This window comes from Tachyglossus aculeatus, chromosome X3, assembly GCF_015852505.1.
Source record: "Tachyglossus aculeatus isolate mTacAcu1 chromosome X3, mTacAcu1.pri, whole genome shotgun sequence".
NCBI lineage: Eukaryota > Metazoa > Chordata > Mammalia > Monotremata > Tachyglossidae > Tachyglossus > Tachyglossus aculeatus.
The window spans coordinates 30,875,418-30,897,208 of NC_052099.1; the positions used below are offsets into that span (position 1 = coordinate 30,875,418).

A 21,791-nucleotide genomic window follows, 5' to 3' on the forward strand; every position below is an offset into this window, starting at 1 on the left:
CACAGTAAGCACTCAATAAATACCATTGATTTCATCCAAGCATTCAGCGCTTAGAACAGTGCTTTGCACATAGTAAGCGCTTAATAAATACCATCGTTATTATTCAGTCCAAGTGTTCTGTCAGCATTCCTATTAGACTACATGCTCCTTGAAGGCAGGGATCTTAACACCTCTCCTATATTGTACTCTCCCAAGATCAGCGCTTTATACACAGTAAGCGCTCAGTAAATACCACTGATTGACAGAACAGCTCAATGAATATGATTGATCAATTGGGGCAGAGCTAGGAGAATCTCTAATCACTTAAAACCGAAGGCCTTATATACAAATGTCAACAATTCTTCCCACCCAACTCGGCCAAAAAGAAAGCTCTCTGAGGACAGGAATCGTTTCTACCAAGCCTATTGCACTGTTCTCTCTCAATAGTTTAGTACAGTGGTCTGCATATAGCATACAGTATATATAGCATATATAGCATATAGCTACATGCATATATGCATATAGCACTCAATAAATACTATTGATGACCGTCTGTAAGCAGTTGAAATTGGTAGGACTCATGCATCAATGTTTGGCTTTAAGGTTTTTGTTTTTTGGTGATTTGTTACAGAGTTATTTGACCCCTAGCAGTTATTTCAGTATACTCTTCGAGTAGAAGCAGCATGGCCTAATGGATAGAGCACTGGCCTGGAAATCAAAAGGACCTGAGTTCTAATCCCATCTCTGCCAAATGTCTGCTGTGTGACCTTGGACAGGTCGTTCACTTTTCTGTGCCTCAGTTGCCCTATCTGTAAAATGGGGATGAAGACTGTGAGCCTCACATGGACTGTGTCCAATCTGAATAATCTGCATCTACCCCAGGGCTTAGAACAGTGTTTGGCACATGGTAAGCGCTTAAGAAATACCATAATTATTATCTTTTATCTACCACAGGGCTTAATACAGTGTTTGGCATATAGTAAACACTTAACTAATACCATAATTATTATTATTAGTGCATTTGCGGCTTTTAACAGCACAACTACAAAAATGATACACTTTCACTGGCATCTCAGAATTGTGGGCAGGGAATGTGGTTACCTACTCTGTTACACTGTACTCTCCCAAGCGCTCAGTACAGTGATCTGCACACACTAGGCTCTCACTAAATGTGATTGGTTACTTGACAAAAAGAAGAAAAGGAAATCCAGGCTTTCCAATACAACCAGTGACCCCGAGTGTCTCAAATCAGGGGAATGCAAAAGTATACCAAAAAAGAATGTTTTATTTAACCCATAGACATTAATCAACGAATGCGAACGGGGACACAAAGAAAGAGTCAATCGTACTCAAAGCAGCTCCATGACCGAGGAAATTATACTGATAACATCATTGAACCGATATCCAATCCTTACAAAAATAAAAAAAGGAAACTGTTACATTCATTTGAGGAAGAAATGTGTCTGCATTTTAAATAAATTAAGCTCTGAAATATTAACATCAATTTACAATCGGATGATTTAAAAGACAGGCTTCAGGAATACAAAATGATCTTGCCCCCACCCTAGAAACTGTTCCTGTTAAACTTTTTTTTTTTTTTGCATTGTCAGTGAATAAAATCTCCAGAGCAGCAGCCATGTTTACAACCAGCAACAGAACGAGCCCAGATTGGCACCCACAGTTCACCCAACTTTAGGTCCACTTTTGGAAGACCCTGAGACTCCTCCAAATTGTAAAAATAGATCCAGGGAGCAATTAGAGCGGAGATCTGCCCCGATACCCCTCCTTCCGAAAACTCAGATCTTGTGTGCCGAAACCAAGCCCTGACTTTCCGTTAAGTACATTTGTATCCTCAAAGGGCTCATAAAGCTTTGGTTCAAAAACCCTCTGCTTTCCCTCTCTCCCGACGTTCTGCAGCGGAAGTTCAGAAATTCACCTCAAGAGCCGATGCGAGGAAAGAAGATCTGGGAACGTGGGTCACGTCACCTTCAGAATTTGGATCCGACTCAAGCAGTTCAGTCTCATCCTAATGCAGATTGCAGCTCACTTTCATGTTTGGACAGGTGTAGCATAGGGCAGCGAGAAGAAAACGTTTGAACAATTTAGGCCTTGAGGGGGACAGCGAAGACGGAGCCAAAAAATTTCAAGTTTCCATCTCGGCCCAAGTTATAGGGAGACCACTGAAATAACTGACAACCTTCTGGTCATTTCTGAAGGTTAGTCTCTTGAGAGGGTTAGACGGAGATGCATTCATTTTCTTGTGTTTGAAAAAAAGGAACCAATCGAACAAAACAGAGGGCCTAGGACCGTGGGAGGGGATTTCTTTTGTCTTGGAACCAGTTGAAAGTATTAGCCAAATGTGGCACTTGTCTCTGGCTTCCTTCTTTCTATCTAGGGGTGGGGGCCTAATTCGGGTAATTCAAAATGGCAACCTCCTTCCTTAGCTCCTCACCTAATCGTCAGTCACCCCAGGGACTCCAGAGGGGATTAACCCTTTCCCAAAGTGGAGAATCGAGCTCATTGAGAGCCCAACCCCCTCTGGCTTTCTGTTAAACTAAAGCTCTGGTTTTCTTCAGTGAGTTTATTTGACAAAGATAAATTTCTTTCCTCGGTCAGACCGTCCCGGGACAGGTATCGTTACAAATACTCGGAGCTTCGACCTATCCGTCCCGTGGAGTCTTCCCTGAAGAGAATACAGTACTCGGGTTTATGGCACCGTGTAAAAAAAAAAAAAAAGTGCATTCTGGGAATGCCACTTTCTCTATGTTAATAGCATCCAGGGTCTTGGAAGTAATCTGGGGAGCGCATGGTCAAACTTTAGCCTAAGAAGTTTGGTTTGTTTCTCTAAAAGCTATACAACTTTACCTCAAGAAGCCTTTCAACTCTCCAATTGTTACTATCTACCAAGAAGCAAACTCAAAACGATCAATAAGGTGGTCGGTCAAAACAGCTGGTACAAGACTCCCTACCATCTTTTCATCTAGCGGTGCGCTAGATTTCCAGATATACGTCTCTCCCTGTCACCATGCCAGTTATTTTAGTGGTTTCCAGATTCTTGCCTGGAAGAGAAGTACCATCAGAACATCAACCAGTATCCGGTTAGTTCCCCCCTGTCCTGCCCCCTGGCTAACTAATCCTTCTTGGAAATGTCATGATTGACACGGTGCAGGGTAAAAATGCAGCAGAACCCCAGCCCTTCCAACTCTTTCCGCTCCATCGTATCTCCTAGACCCCTAGAAACCTCATCTGAAGTAGACACCCCTGTTCCCCCCTACTCTGACCTTCATGGGGTTGCATAAACTGGTGAAACTGACTGTTCCCGGGCCCCAGCCCTGGGTGAAGTCCTGACTGATGGTGATCCTGCTATCTTGAAACATTCTCACCCCCGCCTTGAAGAGCCGGGTTGAGAAGGAGCAGCTGAAATATCACCAGACATCGGAGGAAACCATTCAGTTGGTCCGGAATTTGCCCGATGTTAAGAAGAAACAGCCCCTAACATGCCTTGCAGTACAATCATCCAACGTGAACACATTTTCTCCAAAGGAGGTGTGCATCTCTGAAGAAATAATTAGCTAGCTTCCTTTCTTATCAGGTATAAAGCGCTGCCTAATACACCTCACATCCCAGATGGCTTTTCTCACTCCTTTCCTGAAAAAGGAGAATTTTTATGTGAGTCTAGAACATTAAAAAACTATAATCAACATATTTATGGCAGAATTAGGGAGGGCAATCTAAGAGCATAATGGGTTTGGAAACAACGCCAAAATTGCGGTGTTGCTTTTCAAATAGTCTGATTCTCCCCGATGAAATGAAACTGAGACCGTTATTAGAATGGAAAAAAAGCACACACCCTTTGCTTATATACAGAAGTCTGTAACTCGACTGAATCTGAAGCGAGTGGAGAAACCTGAAACACAGACGCACACACACTCTCACCTACTGACCCTTCCTGCAGAAAGTTTTGAAAACAGGTCAGAGAGTGACTATTTTTTTAGCTTATCTCCAAACCAATTTCGACAGTTGAACAGCTTGAACTAGCAGCAAAACATTTTCGTTGATTCAGTAGTAGATGTTTCCCCGTCCTGGATTTAAACCAGTTTTGCATATAGAAGACAGTCAGATGATCAAGCAGACAAGAGCCTCCTTGGCCCCTAACCAACTTCTTGGAACTAATAAACATTTAAAAAAATGGGGAAACGGAGAAAACTAACCGTCCGATTCTGGGCTTTAGATTCATTAGCCAAACGAAGAACCTGGTTGGCACATTTTAAGTCTCACCCTGGGCAAGCAGAAGAAATGAAGAGAGGGTGAGGGAGTTTGAAGCCCCATTTCCCCACTACCCAAATAACACTGGCCGTGAACCAGTCAAGCGTTGGCATAGAAGAGTCAGTGAAATAGGCCAGGCTATTTCAGCAGCGAGCTACACCAACCTGGTTGGACGTTTAGTTCTAAGATTAGGTGTACTGTGGGTAGTCTTCAAGACAGAGTATAAAGAGTGAGTCCTGGATTTCCCCAGCTCTTCCCAGAGGAAACTGAAGGAATAGCCCTTGGTATTTTATTCTCAGAGAACACTTGATATATCCAAAATTTCCAGTGGTCCTTCGTCCCTCGGGACTTAGTAATTCAATCGGTTTGTCTTCTGCCAGATCGGGGAGAAGGGGCGGTGGAAATGTCTAAAGGGAAAAGTCTTTTAAGGCATTACAAGATCAGGATATGTTCTACAATTCCTTTGATTATTTCTGTCCATATATATGTGCATAATGGATGCTATACACAACTGCACACACACATATACATATCTACATATTTCCTATATACACAATTCAATTTCTACAGAAATTTAAAGTGCCGGAGCTCAAGTGTGCTCATTCTCTTCCGAACACCCCTTAGGGCTCTTTCTTGCTGTTTCCAGTTGTAGTTCTCTGCCTTTCCAGCTCATCTCCTTGAGAAAGAGAAGTTAATGTTTTCACAGTCGGACTACCTGGGATCCAGGGGTCGACCCAAGCCATCTTTGTAAACTCGAAGGATAGCTTCACACACAAACTTGTACTGGCTCTGGAGGAGGGAGAGGGAGTGGGAGAAGGAGCGGGAGAGTGAGAGAGAGAGAGAGTGAGAGAGATTAGGAGAAAACCTGGGAAGCCAAGCATTTCCAAAAATATGATTTTTTTAACAGTATTTGTTAAGTTTTTACTATGTGCCAGGTACTGTGCTAAGCACTGGGGTAGACTCAAGCTAATCAGGTTGGACACAGTCCATGTCCCACATGGGGCTCATGGTATTAATCCCCATTTTAGAGCTGAGGTAACTGAGGTAGAGAGAGAGAAATGAAGTGACTTGCCTAAGGTCACCCAGCAGACAAGAGAAGTCGTAAGAATGACAACCCACGTCCTTCTGACTCCCAAGCCAACGCTCTTTCCACTAGGCCACACTGCTGCTTATTCTGTCAGGGCGGAGTCTCCCAAGTAACTACAAAATCAACTCTTTCTCTAAGGAGAGCATCAGTATTACGATCAGTGGTATTTATTGAGTGCTTACGGTGTGCAGAGCACCACACTAAGCTCTTGGGAGAGTTTAATACAACAGAGCTGGTAGACACATTCCCTGCCCACAACGAGCTTACGATCCAGAGAACGAGCTTACAGCAGCGCTCAATAAATACCATAAACTGACAGATTGATTGTTTGATTGAGCAGAACATCAGTCCAGCAGCACTGGATTAAAAATGGGGGAATCTCTCTCTATGCAGATTTCGCTCCCAGGGGAAGAGAAAGGAGCAGAGGCAAAATTAGCTCCCATCCAGAGCCACGGGAAAGCAACTGCTGCCAACCAAGCTAGGAGATAAATCTCTTTAAGTGACAAACCGATGGGGAGTGCTGCCTGGAGGGTGGAAATAACACCCAGTAATGGTAGAGGGGCCTCGGTTCCCTCATCTGAAAAATGCGGATTAAGTCTGTGAGTCTCATATGGGAAAGGGGCTGTGTCCAACTGATTAGCTTGTATCCGCCTCAGTGCTTAGTAGTCAGAGGACCTATGTTCAAATTCCACCTCTGCCATTCAACTTCTTTGGGATCTTGGGCAAATCATGTCTCTGGGCCTTAGTTTCCTTATCTGATAAATGGGGATCACCTGTTTTCTCTCTCTCTCCTCTAGACCAAGCGCCCCAGGTGGGGCAGGGACTGTGTCCAATCTTATCTTGTAGCAACCTCAGTGTTTAGTTCAGTCCTTGGCGTATGGCAAATGCTTAACAAATAACCAGTTATTATAATGTTGTAAAGGGAAGTCAGGTTCTGGCGTGTGTGGCAAACCAACCCTCTAACAACCAGAGTGGCTTTCTACTTTGCATCCCGGCTTTCCTCAAAATGGACGAAGACTTGGCATCTCGCTGGTGACAGACTACGGCTCACATCTTGGGCTAATACAGAAAAGTCATTCTCTGCCATTGGCCTAGTGGATAGAGCATAAACCGGGAGACAGAAGGACCTGGGTTCTAATTCTGGCTCCGCCAACTGTCTGCTGTGTGACAGTGGGCAAATCACTTCACTTCCCAGTTACCTCAGCTGGAAAAGGAGAATTAAAACTGTGAGCTCCATGTGGGACACGGACTGTGTCCAACCTAATTTGTACCTACCTCAGTGCTTACTGTGTCTGGCACATAGTAAGCGCTTAACAAACAATGTAAAACAAACAAAAAAAACGGTCCGACCCCTTATAGTGGGTTTCAGTGCTTAGCGGAGAGTTCCGAGTTCGGTTGGAATTTGCTCCCCTGGGGTTTCGACTTACTGAGGTCTGCACCATCATCGCTCTCTGGTCTCGCATCTTTCGAACAATGTCCAGGGGATAGACAGGTTGATTCCCTTCGATGAGACACATGGCGGTTTCCATAGTGACCAATACGCCAGTTCGGCCTATTCCAGCGCTTCGAAACGAAAAAGGCAGAGGGGCAAATGGATGAGATGGGTCCAACTTTTGTTACATGTGTGTTGCAAAACAGCAAACTGAGAACCAATCGTATTTAATGAATTGAATGCACTTTAAAGAAATAAAAATCAACGAAATTAGTTGTCATATGATCTGATAGTATTTAACAGATTATTCGATATATCTTATCAAAAGCATCAGAACCTGCAGTACTAAGTGCTTTCTGTACATGGGGGACTAAGTACATAAGTAACAGATATGATGCTTGTCTTCAGGAGCTTATACTCTAATGGGGGGGTGAAGGGCAGCAGCATGGCTCAGTGGGAAGAGCAAGGGCTTTGGAGTCAGAGGTCATGGGTTCAAATCCTGACTCCGCCACTTGTCAGCTGTGTGACTTTGGGCAAGTTACTTAACTTCTCTGTGTCTCAGTTACCTCATCTGTAAAATGGGGATTAAGAGTTTGAGCTCCCTGTGGGACAATCTGATCACCTTGTAACCTCCCCAGCGCTTAGAACAGTGCTGTGCACATAGCAAACGCTTAATAAATGCCATTAAAAAAAGGAGCTGTAATAGATGCGAGTCATAAATAAATTGTTGACAAATTAGCAGAAGCAGCATGGCTTAGTGGACAGAAATGGGGCTGGGAGTCGGAAGGACCTGGGTTCTAATCCCGGCTCCGCCTCTTGTCTGCTGGGTGATCTTGGGCAAGTTACTTCCCTTCTCTGGGCCTCAGTTCTCTTATCTGTAAAATGGGGATTGAGACTGTGAGCCCGATGTGGGACAGGGACTGTGTTCAACCTGACTTGCTTGTACCCACCCCAGCGCTTAGTACAGTGCCTGGCCCATAGTAAGCACTTAACAAATACCACAGTTATTATCACTACTATAAGTAGGATTGCCAAGATGCAGAGGGGACGGCAGGATGGAGAATCTGACTCACTTGAGGGATCGAGCACTAAATTAGGTACATATTCCATTTCTCCTAATTAAATACATATTACTGAGGGCAGAATCATGGCTATTAGATGAGGGTAAGATTTGGAGGCTTCTGGAATGAACACATCAATCAATCAGTGCTATTTATTGAGCGCTTACTGGGTGCAGAGCACTCTAAGTGCTTGGGAGAATATAATCGATTAATCAGTGGTATTTATTGAGTGCTTAGTGTGTGCAGAGCATTGTATTCATTCAATTATATTTATTGAGCTCTTATTGTGCACAGAGCACTGTACTAAGCGCTTAGGGGAGTGCAACAGAATTGGGAGACTTGGATTCAGGGCAAACCCTGTGGGTTTTATTTGGGCCAGGACTTCCTGTTTGTTTTTTTTTCTGTCGTGTTTGCCCCCCACCCCGCAACATGAAAAAGAGCTCGTCTCCGACAACCTACCTACAGTGGACCAAGACGGGCTCCTTCTCCACCCTCTTTGGCCTCATGCAGGTCACGAATTCCAAGAAGTCCGAGGAATCGTCAGGAACTCCGTGGTCGGGCCAGGCCACGTACTGGAGGTGAGTAACTGTGTGCTCTTCTCCTGTCTGAGGGGGTGGGGGAGGGAAAGACACGGCTGATTTCTGGAGCCGGACCATCGGCGGAATAGCCCTCTAAGTAGAAGAAACGCCCGTCGCTATTCAAGATCCCTTTATTAGAAGGCAGCCCGGCCTAGTGGAAAGAGCCCCAGGCTTCGCAGTCTGAGGACCCGGATTCTAATAATAATAATAATGGCATTTATTAAGTGCTTACTACATGCAAAGCACTGTTTTAAGCACTGGGGAGGTTACAAGGTGATCAGGTTGTCCCACATGAGGCTCACAGTCTTCCATCCCCATTTTACAGATGAGGGAACTGAGGCACAGAGAAATTAAGTGACTTGCCCGAAGTCACACAGCTAAGAGGCAGAGCCGGGATTTGAACCCATGACCTCTGACTCCAAAGCCTATGCTCTTTCCACTGAGCCATGCTGCTTCTCAATGCCGGCTCTGTCTGCTGTCACCTTGGGCAAGTCACTTCTCTGTGCCTCAGTTACCTCATCTGTAAGATGGGGATTCTACTCCTTCCCTCCTACTTCGACTGTGAGCCCCACGTGACCTGATGATCTTGTTTCTACCCCAGCATTCAGCTAAGTGCTTGGCACAGAGTAAGCACTTAAATATCACATTGTTTTTATTGATATTTGCTAGGTGCTAACTATATCTCAGGCACTGTACTAGATGCTGGGGTAGATGCAGGCAAATCAGGTTGACAGTCCATACCCCTCCTGGGGCTCACAGTCTTAATCCCCATTATACAGTTGAGGCAGCTGAGGCCCAGAAAGTGAAGTGACTTGCCCAAGGTTACACAGCAGACAGGTGGCAGAGTCAGGATTAGAATCCAGGTCCACTCTCCACTTAGCCATGCTGTATCCACTAATTACTAATTAGACACCCCCATGCAAGGGGTTTAGCTGTGCAAGAAGAGAAAACAAGGCTGTGAGCTCATTGCGGGCAAGGAATGTGTCTGTTCTATTGTTAATAATCATTAATAACGGTAATTATGGTACTCGTTAAGTGCTTACTATGTGCCATGCACAAGCACTGTTCTAACTGCTGGGGTAGATACAAGTTAATCAGGTAGGACGTAGTCCCTGTTCCAAATGGGGCTCACACTCTTACTCCCCATTTTACAGATGAGGTGACCGGGGCCCAGAGAAGCTAAGTGACCTGCTCAAGGACACACAGCAGACATGCGGTGGAGGCGGAATTAGAACCCAGGTCCTTCTGACTCCCAGCCCCGGGCTCTGTCCACTAGGCCATGCTACTTCTCTGTTGTTCTACAGTACTCTCCCAAGCGCTTAGTACAGGGCTCTGCACACAGTAAGCGCTCAATAAATATTACAATCACAGCCTCCAGGCCTGGGGATGGGGTCGGACAAGGCCTGAGGGATCTAGGAACACCGGAGGGAGAGGTCCCGGGGTGGCCAGCGCTAATTCCTCTGCTCCAGGTGACAGTCGCCTCAACTGGATAGAGCCAAACCCAGAGCCCGCCATCGCTTTCCCGGCTGTGACGACAGTGGTCCGGGGCTCACCTCTATATTGGTGACCAGCATTTCCCGGAAAACGTAGGCGATGGTGCAGTCCTCCGACTGGCACTTGACGCGAAAATTGCCGTATTCCAAGACGTCGGGAGGATCGGGCCAGTACTGGTGACACTTGGTCTGCAAATCGACAGAAGGAGCAAGTCTCAAGCGCGAATCCGTTTTTAAGCTTTCGCCTGCTTTTACGCGCCTTCTGGCCTATTCAGGGCCGTCTCAATGTGGCTCTGCCTGCTCTTTCATTCATTCGTTCAATCGTATTTATTGAGCGCTTACTGTGTGCAGGGCACTGTACTAAGCGCTTGGGAAGTACAAGTTGGCAACGTATAGTGACGGTCCCTACCCAACAGTGGGCTCACAGTCTAGAAGGGGGAGCTCTTCTACTCCCGCGCGGCTTAGCTAAACCTTCAACCAGTTCACCATAATCCCGGGCACTTCAACCTTACGGGCAGGGAATGTGCCTGCTAATTCTGTTGTATTTTACTCCCCCAAGTGCTCGGTACCGTGGTCTGCACATAGTAAGTGCTCAATAAACCCCACCGATGTATTAAACCATCGCCAACTTCGGGATGAAGTCCCCAGCAGAATGGAGTTCCTGACTAAACCCGTAAGAGACGGCTCCTCTTAGAAACCTCTTGAATCCTCCCATCACTTCTGAAGCAGCATGGCTAGAGAAGCAGCGTGGCTCAGTGGAAAGAGCCCGGGCTTTGGCGTCCGAGGTCATGGGTTCGAATCCCGGCTCCTCCACTTGTCAGCTGTGTGACTTTGGGCAAGTCACTTCACTTCTCTGTGCCTCAGTTGCCTCATCTGTAAAATGGGGATTAAGGCTGTGAGCCCCCTGTGGGACAACCTGATCACCTTGTAACCTCCCCAGTGCTTAGAACAGTGCTTTGCACATAGTAAGCGCTTAATAAATGCCATTATTATTATTCCTAACACTTCCCGGCAATCGACCAATCAGTGACATCTACTGAGCGCCTACTGGGTGCAGAGCACTGGGCTAAGCGCTCAGAAGAGCACCATACAACAGAACTAGTAGATGTGGTCCGTGCCCACAAGGAGTTTACGGTCAAAAGGCATTAAAATGAATAAATTACAGACAGTGTAAGTGTTCAGATAATAATAATAATAATAATAATAATGGCATTTATTAAGCGCTTACTATGTGCAAAGCACTGTTCTAAGCACAGGGGAAGTTACAACGTGATCAGTTTGTCCCACTGGGGACTCACAGTCTTAATCCCCATTTTGCAGATGAGGTAACTGAGGCCTAGAGAAGTGAAGTGACTTGCCCAAAGTCACACAGCTGACAACTGGCGGAGCTGGGATTTGAACCCATGACCTCTGACTCCAAAGCCCGTGCTCTTTCCACTGAGCCACGCTGCTTCCATCAGATCCCGATGGAAAGGGAGATTGTCATTTGCTGTGCGTCGCAGGGAGACAAGAGACTAAACAGAATTTCATGAAGGGTCTCTTGGTGGGATTTCCCCGATTTGATTGTTGACACGGCACTTGAATAGATTAAGGATGGCCGGAGTGACAGTTCACTGATGAGGAACAAATGCAAACAAGCTAATTTGCCTAAGTGAATCCAATGCCGTCCACAGCAGGCAAAATGTTTAGAGGCAGAGATTACCCTCCCAGGGATCAAACTGCCAGATGGAATTCGGACAATCTCACAGACCTGAAGCGGGACCCAGGCTTAATTCATAATAATTGTGGCACTTGTAAAACGCTTATTATGTGCCAAGCACTGTTCTCCACGCTAAGGGAGAGGCAAGATAATCCGGGTGGATTACAATCCCTGTCCCACGTGGGGCTAGTAGTCTAAGTAGGAAGGAGAACAGGTATTGAGTGCCCATTTTACAGATGAGGCACAGAGAAGTCAAACGACTTGCCCGTGGTCACCCAGCAGGGAAGTGGAAGAACCGGGATTAGAGCCCAAATCCTATGACTCCCAGGACTCTGCTCTTTCTACTAGGCCGTGCCTGCGGCTTCTCGGCACTTTGCTTACAAATATGCCACCTGACAAAGATGTGGTCAATGCTGCTAAATTAACTGCATTCTAGGGTTCATCATTGATAATAATAATAGCGGTGGTAGTTGTCAAGCGCTTACTGTGTGTGCCAGACACCATCTTAAGCATTGAGGTAGATACGAGATAAACAGACTGGACACAGTCCCTGTCCCACAAGGGGCTCACAGTCTTAATCTAGAATATAAACTCGTTGTGGGTAGGGAACGTGTCTGTTTATTGTTATACTGTACTCTCCCAAGCTCTTAGTACAGTGCTCGGCACACAGTAAGCCCTCAATATGATTGAATGAAAGAATAATCTCCATTTCAGAGATGAAGTAACTGAGGCACAGAGAAGCAAAGTGACTTGCCCCAGGTCACACAGCAGACCCACGGCTCAGTGGAAAAAGCCCAGGCTTTGGAGTCAGAGGTCATGGGTTCAAATCCCAGCTCCGCCAACTGTCAGCTGTGTGGCTTTGGGCAAATCACTTAACTTCTCTGGGCCTCAGTTACCTCATCTTTAAAATGGGGATTAAGACTGTGAGACCCCCATGAGACAACCTGATCACCTTGTAACCTCCCCAGAGCTTAGAACACCACATAGTAAGCACTTAATAAATGTCATCATTATTATTATTATTATTATTATATTAAGTGGCAGGGAGGGATTAGAACCTAGGTCCTTCTGACTTCCAAGCCCACGTTCTATCCACTAGATCATACCATTGATCTATTGATCTATTTTAATGCAGAAATGGTTACCTTCAAGGATAATTTTAGGGTCTGCACAACCTCTATGGTTTGGAGCATTAACAAATGCTATTATTATTATTATTGTTAGAGAAATCTAAGGACCCCAGAATGTGAGCCCATGTGGGACAGGGACTGTGTCCAACCTGATTAGCTTGGATCTACGCCACTCTTCATATAGTGCCTGGCACATAGTAAGCACTTAAATACCACAATTACTATTATTATGAAGATAATTGCTTAAATGAGGGTTGTGCAATTGCCGGGGTGGGTCCTGAGCCTCTTGTCCTGCAGAGGGAACCTTCCTTCTAGCTTTTTTAGATACTGGAGTCGGAAACGGGAATTAGGCCCGCCACCTTCAAAATCAACAGTTGGGTTTCACCAGCTGGTACAATCTTGCCATTTCATCGCTTAGGTCTATTAAAAATGAGAGCTCATGTTTCAGAAAGAGCACTTGTGTGAGTGTGAGAGGAAAAAAAGCTGTCTTGGGTATTAAATCACTTTTTTTAAAATCCTCATTTACGGTGCACACTATCAAATGTCTTACTTCATCCACATTTTGATGTTTTACTTAGTTTGGGCCTTAAAGCGCCAACCTCGAGGCTCACTGATTGAAAAATCGCAGACTTCTCTTCTGGATATCTCACCCAAGGACCCGCAGAACCCGGAAGCACGGACAGACACCGCTGAAATCCCACAGTAAGTGCTTACCAAATCGCATCCCCAAATCTTTCCTCAAGTCAGTACTTAATGCGATTTGTTAAGCACTTACTATGTGTCAAACACTGTTCCAAACTCTGGGGTAGGTACCGGTTAACTAGAGCAGCCACATGGGAGAAAAATTTAGCAAGCACTTAACAGACACCACGATTATTATGATGATGATCCGATCACCACGATGACAACAATACATCTCGATACTTGGAAACGTGGAGCTCGCCATTTAGCACCATAAGCAGTGCCGATACCGAAGGACATATTCATTCAATCGTATTTATTGAGCGCTTACTGTGTGCACAGCACTGTACTAAGTGCTTTAAGCAGTGACTCGCCCTCTCTCCCCACCCCGAGTAATCCACACCAACGGCTTGAAAACAACATTTTGAACATAACCAGGCGCTTTCAGCTGTAAACAGTCATGGCTGCACTCAGCCAGGAAGACAGGAGCATATGCCTGTGGGCTCGGCTTGCTGATTTTTCACGGGCTGATGGAGGCTGCCAGGTGCCTGAATACTCATAGTCAGGTGACCCAGCAGGGAGAGGAGGAAGGGAATACAAAGGAAAGAGAAGGAGAAGGAAGCAGGCGCCAATAGGAAGGGGACTACTTGGTCGTGGTAACTATGATGGATGAAATTGTTATTTTGGGGTATTTGTTAAGCATTTACTACGTACCAGGCACTGTAAAAAGATAGATACAAGATAGTCGGTTTGGACAGAATCCCTGTCCCACACAGGGCTCACTATCTTAATCCTTATTTTACAGATGAGGTAACTGAGGCACAGAGAAGTAAGTGACTTGCCGAAGATCATTCTGTAGATAAGTGGCAGAGCTGGGACCAGAACCCAGGTTCACTGGCTTCCAGACCTGAGCTTCATTCATTCATTCATTCATTCATTCAATCGTATTTATTGAGCGCTTACTGTGTGCAGAGCACTGTACTAAGCGCTTGGGAAGTACAAGTTGGCAACATAGAGAGACAGTCCCGACCCAACAGTGGGCTCACAGTCTAGAAGGGGGAGACAGAGAACAAAACAAAATATGATATGATATGAAGCAGCATGGCTCAGTGGAAAGAGCCAGGGCTTTGGAGTCAGAGGTCATGGGTTCAAATCCCAGCTCCGCCACTTGTCAGCTGTGGGACCTTGGGCAAATCACTTCACTTCCCTGGGCCTCAGTTCCCTCATCCGCCAACGGGCTCGCAGACTAGACGTTTCGGACTTGCCCTTTGGAAGACGATTCTAGCCCATTTTACTTCAACTTGGTCACACGAACGCTGGCCACTTGGCCCCCGCGCGCCATCGGACGACTTTACGACGGCCCCGACCTCTTGATTTCCGCACCTGCCTGCTTGAGGGAATTTATAAGGTAAACTATTCTGACACGACCGCGGCGGGCGGTCAACTCGAGCAAACATTCCCCGGGCCGCAAATATCGTTTTAAGGGAGAGTGAGCCATTATCGCCGCCACCGCCCCGGGTGGGCACAAAAGGACCCGGGCTCCGCCGTCTGCTTCTTTCCATATACTTTTCAGATTGAACACGTTAAAAACCAACCAGATGGGTTCAGTTGGTGAAACAAGCTACGGTATGTGTTCTGTGTGCCAAGCACTGTTCTAAGCTCTGGCTGGACGCTGTCCCTGTCCCACATGGGGCTCTCTAAGTAGGATGGAGACCAGACACAGAATCCCCATTTTACAGATGAGGACATGGAGGCACACAGAAAGCTTAAGTGACTTGCCCAAGGTCACCCAGCAGACAACTGGCAGTTGCAAATATCTTGCTCTACATCGCCCGATCCTTAACTGTCGCCTCCGGGAGGTTCGCGGAGACACTTACCCGCCCTCGCTCCGTAAGCGTGGTCAACATGACGATCAGCGATAATTTGTGATCCCAGACTACCTGCCAAAAATGGGCACAGGTGTGGGGGAGAGGGCCTTGGGTGGCAATGTATCTGTTCACAATGCTGGTTGATGGAATCTCCATCTATTGGGAGGGAGAAAAAAAAATCGATGAAAAGGTGCTACGCTCCTTCATTGGCAAGACATTATTTGGTTTTCACTGAGTCACTAATAATAACTGTGGCATGCGTTAAGCACTTACTAAGTTCTCCTGTGCTCTTCCTAAGCACCTCAATAATCTACATTTCTCTGCTGTCCCAGCTCAACACTTTCCTCCTTCAGAACTCTCTTGCAGATTGAGGTGCAGGAATCGGGTTTCTCATTTGGTTGTACAACCGATCCGCAGAGAATTACAATTGTGGTAGTAGAGAAGCAGCGTGGCCTAGTGGAAAGAGCCCGGGCTTGGGAGTCAGTGGACGTGGGTTCTAATCCTGCCTCAGCCACTTGTCTGCTGTGTGACCGTGGTCAAGCCACTTAGCTTCTCTGTGCCTCAGTTTCCTCATCTGTAAAATGGGGATTAAGACTGTGAGCCCTACGTGGGACAACCTGAATACCTTGTATCTACCCCAGCGCTTAGAACAGTGTTTGGCACACAGTAAGCACTTAACAAATACCTTAATAATAATAATATTTATTATGCACTTACGGTATACCAAGCACTGTGCTAAGCTCACAGTAGACGCGACTAGATTGGACAGTTTCACAAGGGGGTCCCAGTCTAAGTGGGAGGGGGAGATATTTACTTGTCATATTACTGATGCAGAAACTAATGCACGGAGAAATCAAGTGACTTGCCCAAATAATAATAATGATGGCATTTATTAAGCGCTTACTATGTGCAAAGCACTGTTCTAAGCGCTGGGGAGGTTACAAGGTGATCAGGTTGTCCCTTGGGGAGCACATAATCTTATTCCCCATTTTACAGATGAGGTCACTGAGGCACAGAGAAGTTAAGTGACTTGCCCAAAGTCACACTGCTGACAACTGGCAGAGCCGGGATTTGAACCCATGAACTCTGACTCCAAAGCCCGGGCTCTTTCCACTGAGCCACGCTCACACAGCCGGCAAAAGGCTGAACTGGGATTAGAACCCAGGTCTCCTGACTGCACAATTCACAGTGCAAACATCTTTGGGCAAGAAATTGACTAATTTTAGGACAGAGCTACCCTACCTGGATTATTTGATGAGTGTTAATTAAATTGGGAGGTCTTACTTCCCGACAGTATTTGCATAAACTGGTAAATCTGCTATGTGAAATCTCGTGGATTGGAAGAGCTAATGTACTTCCTGAGAGTAAGCGATCTATGCAGGCTGAGTTGGCAAATTTTCAGTGAAAGAGGATGTCAGTTAAGAGGATGCTGATAACTCAGAAGTAAAAAAAAAACAAAACTATACTAAATGGATCTAATGCCAAGTTTTTCTGGAGACAAGAAAAATGATTATAGGGATGCATGAAACGACTGGGTCCAGAGAAACAGAGTACTAAAAATGACTTACATTGACATAGTTGGCGTTAATGTAATCTTCGTTTCCCTGTAGCACTATCCGGGTGCTATCATCTGTGGAGAAGAGACGAGTTTGTTCGGCGACTCTGAGTTAGCAAGAGGCAAATTCACTCGCGATATACACGGCTCGACTCATTTTTTTTTTTAATATGGCATTTGTTAAGTGCTTACTATGTGCCAGACACTGTTCTGAGCGCTGGAGTAGATACAAGTTAATCAGGTTGGATGCAGTCCCTGCCCCACATAGGGCTCACAGTCTTAATCTCTATTTTACAGGTGAGGGAACTGAGGCCCAGAGAAGTGAAGTGACTTGCCCTAGGTCACCCAGCAGCCGAGTGGTGGAGCCGGGATTAGAACCCAGGTCCTCCTGACTCCCCAAACCGTGCTCTATCCACTAGACCACGCTGCTTCTCTTCAAAAGGCAGGGTTTGGATAAGTGGCCATGATTCTTCTTCTTTTATGGCATTTGTTAAGCGCTTCCTCTACGTCAAGCACTGCTCTAAGCACTGGGACAGATACAAGTCAATCATCATCATCAATTGTATTTACCGAGTGCTTACTGTGTGCAGAGCACTGTACTAAGCGCTTGGGAAGTACAAGTTGGCAACATATAGAGACAGTCCCTACCCAACAGTGGGCTCAAAGTCTAAAAGGGGGAGACAGAGAACAAAACCAAACATACTAACAAAATAAAATAAATAGAATAGATATGTACAAGTTAAATAAATAGAGTAATAAATATGTACAAACATATATACATATATACAGGTGCTGTGGGGAAGGGAAGGAGGTAAGATGGGGGATGGAGAGGGGGACGAGGGGGAGAGGAAGGAAGGGGCTCAATCTGGGAAGGCCTCCTGGAGGAGGTGAATCAGGATGGACAAAGTTCCTGTCCCACATGGGGCTCACAGGCTAAGCAGCAAGGATAGGGAATGTGTCCACCAACTCTGTTTTATTTTACTCTGTATTCACTTATTCATTCATTCAACTGTATTTATTGAGTGCTTACCATGTACAGAGTACTGTACTAAGCGCTTGGGAAAGTACAACAGTAAACAGTGACATTTCCTGCCACAGTGAGCTCACAGTTTAGAGTAGTGGAGACAGACATCAATACAAGTAAATAAAATGACAGTCACGTACACAAGTGCTTTGGGGCTGGGATGGGGGAAGAGCAAAGGGATAAATAAAATTACAGATCCGTACATAAGTGCTTTGGGGCTACCGCTGATTGACTGAGGGAGAACAAGCATTTAATCCCCATTTTACAGCTGAGGAAACCGAGGCAGAGAGAAATTAAATGATTTATCCAAGGTCACCCAGCAGGCAGTTGGCAGAGCTGGGATTAGAACCTAAGTCCTCCGACCCTGGAACCTGTGAGCTTTCTACTTGGCCATGCTGCTTCTCATTATAATGATTATGGTATTTGTTACACGTTTACTATGTGCCAGGCACTGTTCTAAGCGCTGGGCACTGTTGCGGCTAGCTGTATTGGAGAATGGACCGACTCCATTTTGTCCGTCTGCCCCTCGGAAGGCCGATTTGCTCACTGCTGTCTCGCGTTGCCTCCTCACGCGTAAAATGGGGATTAAAAAATACCTGTTCTCTCTCTTTTTTGGCCTGTGAGCCCCATGTGGGACAGGGGCTCTGTCTGATTTGCTTACTGCATATCTATCCCAGCACTTAGTATAGTGCTTTTGCAGAGTAAGTGCCTACAAATATCACAATTATTTCTATTATCAAGCAGACTACCATCACAATGGCAGACGCTTCTGAATAACTTGAGTCCTATACACGCAATACTCAGCCACTTCGGAAGACTGATTTTTTTTTAGGCAAAACATGGGCAGGAGAAGGGACGAACAATGAATACTCACATGGTAGCACATCTTTATATCTGTTTTTGTCCATATTTTGAGAGAGCTTTGCAAATGTGATCCCCAATCCTGGCTTCTTTCGGTAAAGTTGCTGCAAAACAAATATAAGAGTCAAAAGGGCGAGCCACAAAATATTTGCCTTGAATGGCCGAAACGCAGACTTGGGAAGGTGAGGTTTCTTATCCAAGGCAGCCAGTGTTTCCGTTGTAAATGGGATTTTTAAAATCATGGGTGGAATCTTCAGCCTGAGAAAGCAGAACAGGGATATACATTCAGCTTCCGATCGGAATGAAACACGGATATCCGGAAATGGATATTCAGACTGAAGACCCTAGACTCAAAGTTCCTTGTGGGCAGGGATACCAACTCTGTTGTAGTGTACTCTCCCAAGTGCTTAGCACAGTGCTCTGCACACAGTAAGCGCTCTATATACTAAAATACATTTATTTAGAAATGAATACATATTAAATACATTTAAATAAATAAATAAATAAATCACTGATTGATGAAAGGAATTTTGGTCCTTGTAATACATGCCCACCGAACGGTGGCTTTGCATTTTAAACTTAACTGCACGGCATGGCTAGCAGATATTCAACTGGGAGCCACCTAAGACCTCTGTGACCAGCCAGCCTCTTATGATTAGATCCAAATACTGGCAATTTAAAGAAATGAAACTCCCGGGCTATTTCCGCCATGACATCGGTGACCATTTAAATCGTCACCTACTTTCCCCTTCCGGTTAACACAGAGCTCTTCCAATCTATTAAACACACATTTGCCAGTTTTAACAGGGAGTCGAGTCCTTCAACCTGAAAGGCAGAAGTGGAACACCACTGAAATCAGTTAATTCTCAGGGATGGAGTCTATTCATGACAGATCATTTTTCCAACGCTCAGTGTGACATATGGTAATTCTGGCATTCTCTCTGAACGTTTGACCTGCCTTAATTCTTCCCGAAACTCACTTTCATCATAATCAAAACAGCAACTGAATCATCTGTTTGACACTGAGGGATGTTTTCCATCAAGGGCGACGTAGTTTGAAGATGGAGAAGAACGAGAGGAGAGACGGAGAGTCTTCAACAGTCAAAGGACCTTCTGGCTTTTTGAGGAAAACTGATTGTGCTGAGGTGGGAGTTGGACCCCTGAGTTAAACTTATTCTTGGTGAGTCCGGGGGTGCAGGTGGAGATGGGTGGTCTTAATAGGTGAGCTAACAAATCAGATCAGGTAAAAAATTGACTGCTTCCCACCCTCTTTGCCTTCTATCTTCCGTATGTTCGAGTTCCACAAGCCGACTTAACGCAGCGAGGACGAGCGGGCGCGAAACCCGGAGCAATTGGCCAGAAATAATAATGATAATAATAATAATGGCATTTATTAAGCGCTTACTATGTGCAAAGCACTGGAGAGGTTACAAGGGGATCAGGTTGTCCCATCGGGGGCTCACAGTCTTCATCCCCATTTTACAGACGAGGTAACAGGCACAAAGAAGTTAAGGGCTTGCCCGAAGTCACACAGCTAATTGGCGAAGCCAGGATTTGAACCCCTGACCTCTGACTCCAAAGCCCGTGCTCTTTCCCACTGAGCCACGCTGCTTTCAGAAAGCCCTGAAAAGGAAAATGGAAGAGGGCGGAAGCTTCCTGACCGTGATTAAGCTTGGCAGTGAAGCAGGCCTGCAGGTGAGTGAATGATTATAAGATGTGCTCATCGCTGTGGAATGTTTTAAAAGGTCACGATGGTAAAAATACCTTTTGGAAAATTTCCTGGCTCTTCTCGCCAGAGGAATCCTGCTTAATCCCCTCTCTAAAACCTCGCTCCCTTTGTTCTTTTCTTAAAAAAGAAAAAAAGGAAGAAAATATCTAATTTGGAACACAAGCCAATGGCTACTACAGATTTGAAAGGAAGGTTACACAGCTGAGAATTTATGGAGCTGGAATTAGAAGCCAGGTCCTTCTGATTCCTGGGCCCGTGTTTTATCCAACCTCTATCCAAGTTTTATCTAACCTCTATCCATGTTTAGGCCGCGCTGCCCAAAAGGGAGGACTTGTTGCTTCTGGAGGGGAGAGTGAACTAGACCAGAAACAATGGCTTCAGGTGTTCACTCTTTAGAGAGGGTGAATTACTGCACCAGAGAGGACTCCTACTCCTCCCTGATCGACCCCTGCGTGAGGTGACCGGCCCCTTTGACCCTTTTCAGAGGGTCTTGGATTGGCAATGATCCGGGGTTCCAAGCATCCCCTGAAGTACGTTAGCCAAGGGGCAATCCGATCCAAGACGGCAGCCCGAAACTCCTTCAGGGGCCACCTCCTGGCTCCTTAGACTGTAAGCTTGTTGTGGGCAGGGAACGTGTCTGTTCGTTATTGTATTGTCTTCTCCCAAGCACTTAGTTCAGTGCTCTGTGCACAGTAATGGCTCAATAATAATGATGGTACTTGTTGAGCGCTTACTATGTGTCAAGCACTGCTCTAAGCGCTGGATAAATACAAATGACTGACTGGCAGGCCGGCCCCGTCCCAGGCCATCGATCACCACAGAGATTCCCCTTACCTCAAACTGAATCAGCACAGTCCCACTCTCTAGACCGTTCTTCAACTGCTCTATAGACTCCTCTAACGTGGCCCCGGCCTCCGAACACAGAGGGACAACGGCTTCTGGAAAAAGCTGACCGTCCGTCTCATCTTCCGGTTTGGGTGCGGCAAACGATTTGACCACTGAAACGACAGAAATTCGAACACGTCGCAAGCGTAACAGAGACCACCTTGGAATGGCGTTCATCATATATCTATATGTTTGTACATATTTATTACTCTATTTATTTATTTTACTTGTACATATCTATCCTATTTATTTTATTTCATTAGTATGTTTGGTTTTGTTCTCTGTCTCCCCCTTTTAGACTGTGAGCCCACTGTTGGGTAGGGACTGTCTCTATATGTTGCCAATTTGTACTTCCCAAGCGCTTAGTACAGTGCTCTGCACATAGTAAGCGCTCAATAAATACGATTGATGATGATGATGGTGATCTAAGTTGCCATCTGTTAACAGAGGGCTGGGGTGGATA

General features: G+C 45.7%; 1 protein-coding gene across 2 annotated transcripts in view; it reads right to left on the reverse strand.

The window, feature by feature from the left end:
* Positions 1 to 2,963: 2,963 nt before the first annotated feature.
* PTPN3 (protein tyrosine phosphatase non-receptor type 3) overlaps positions 2,964 to 21,791 on the reverse strand; it is a 134,119-nt gene continuing 115,291 nt past the window's right edge. For both annotated transcript variants that reach the window (XM_038770236.1, XM_038770237.1), the window contains 8 exons: positions 21,278 to 21,441; positions 18,728 to 18,818; positions 16,843 to 16,904; positions 15,284 to 15,430; positions 9,957 to 10,085; positions 8,285 to 8,430; positions 6,760 to 6,895; positions 2,964 to 5,034 (listed from right to left, as the gene is read on the reverse strand). In XM_038770236.1, the coding sequence (XP_038626164.1) occupies positions 4,957 to 5,034; positions 6,760 to 6,895; positions 8,285 to 8,430; positions 9,957 to 10,085; positions 15,284 to 15,430; positions 16,843 to 16,904; positions 18,728 to 18,818; positions 21,278 to 21,441 (953 nt within the window). In that variant the 3' untranslated portion in view covers positions 2,964 to 4,956. The remainder of the gene's footprint in view (positions 5,035 to 6,759; positions 6,896 to 8,284; positions 8,431 to 9,956; positions 10,086 to 15,283; positions 15,431 to 16,842; positions 16,905 to 18,727; positions 18,819 to 21,277; positions 21,442 to 21,791) is intronic.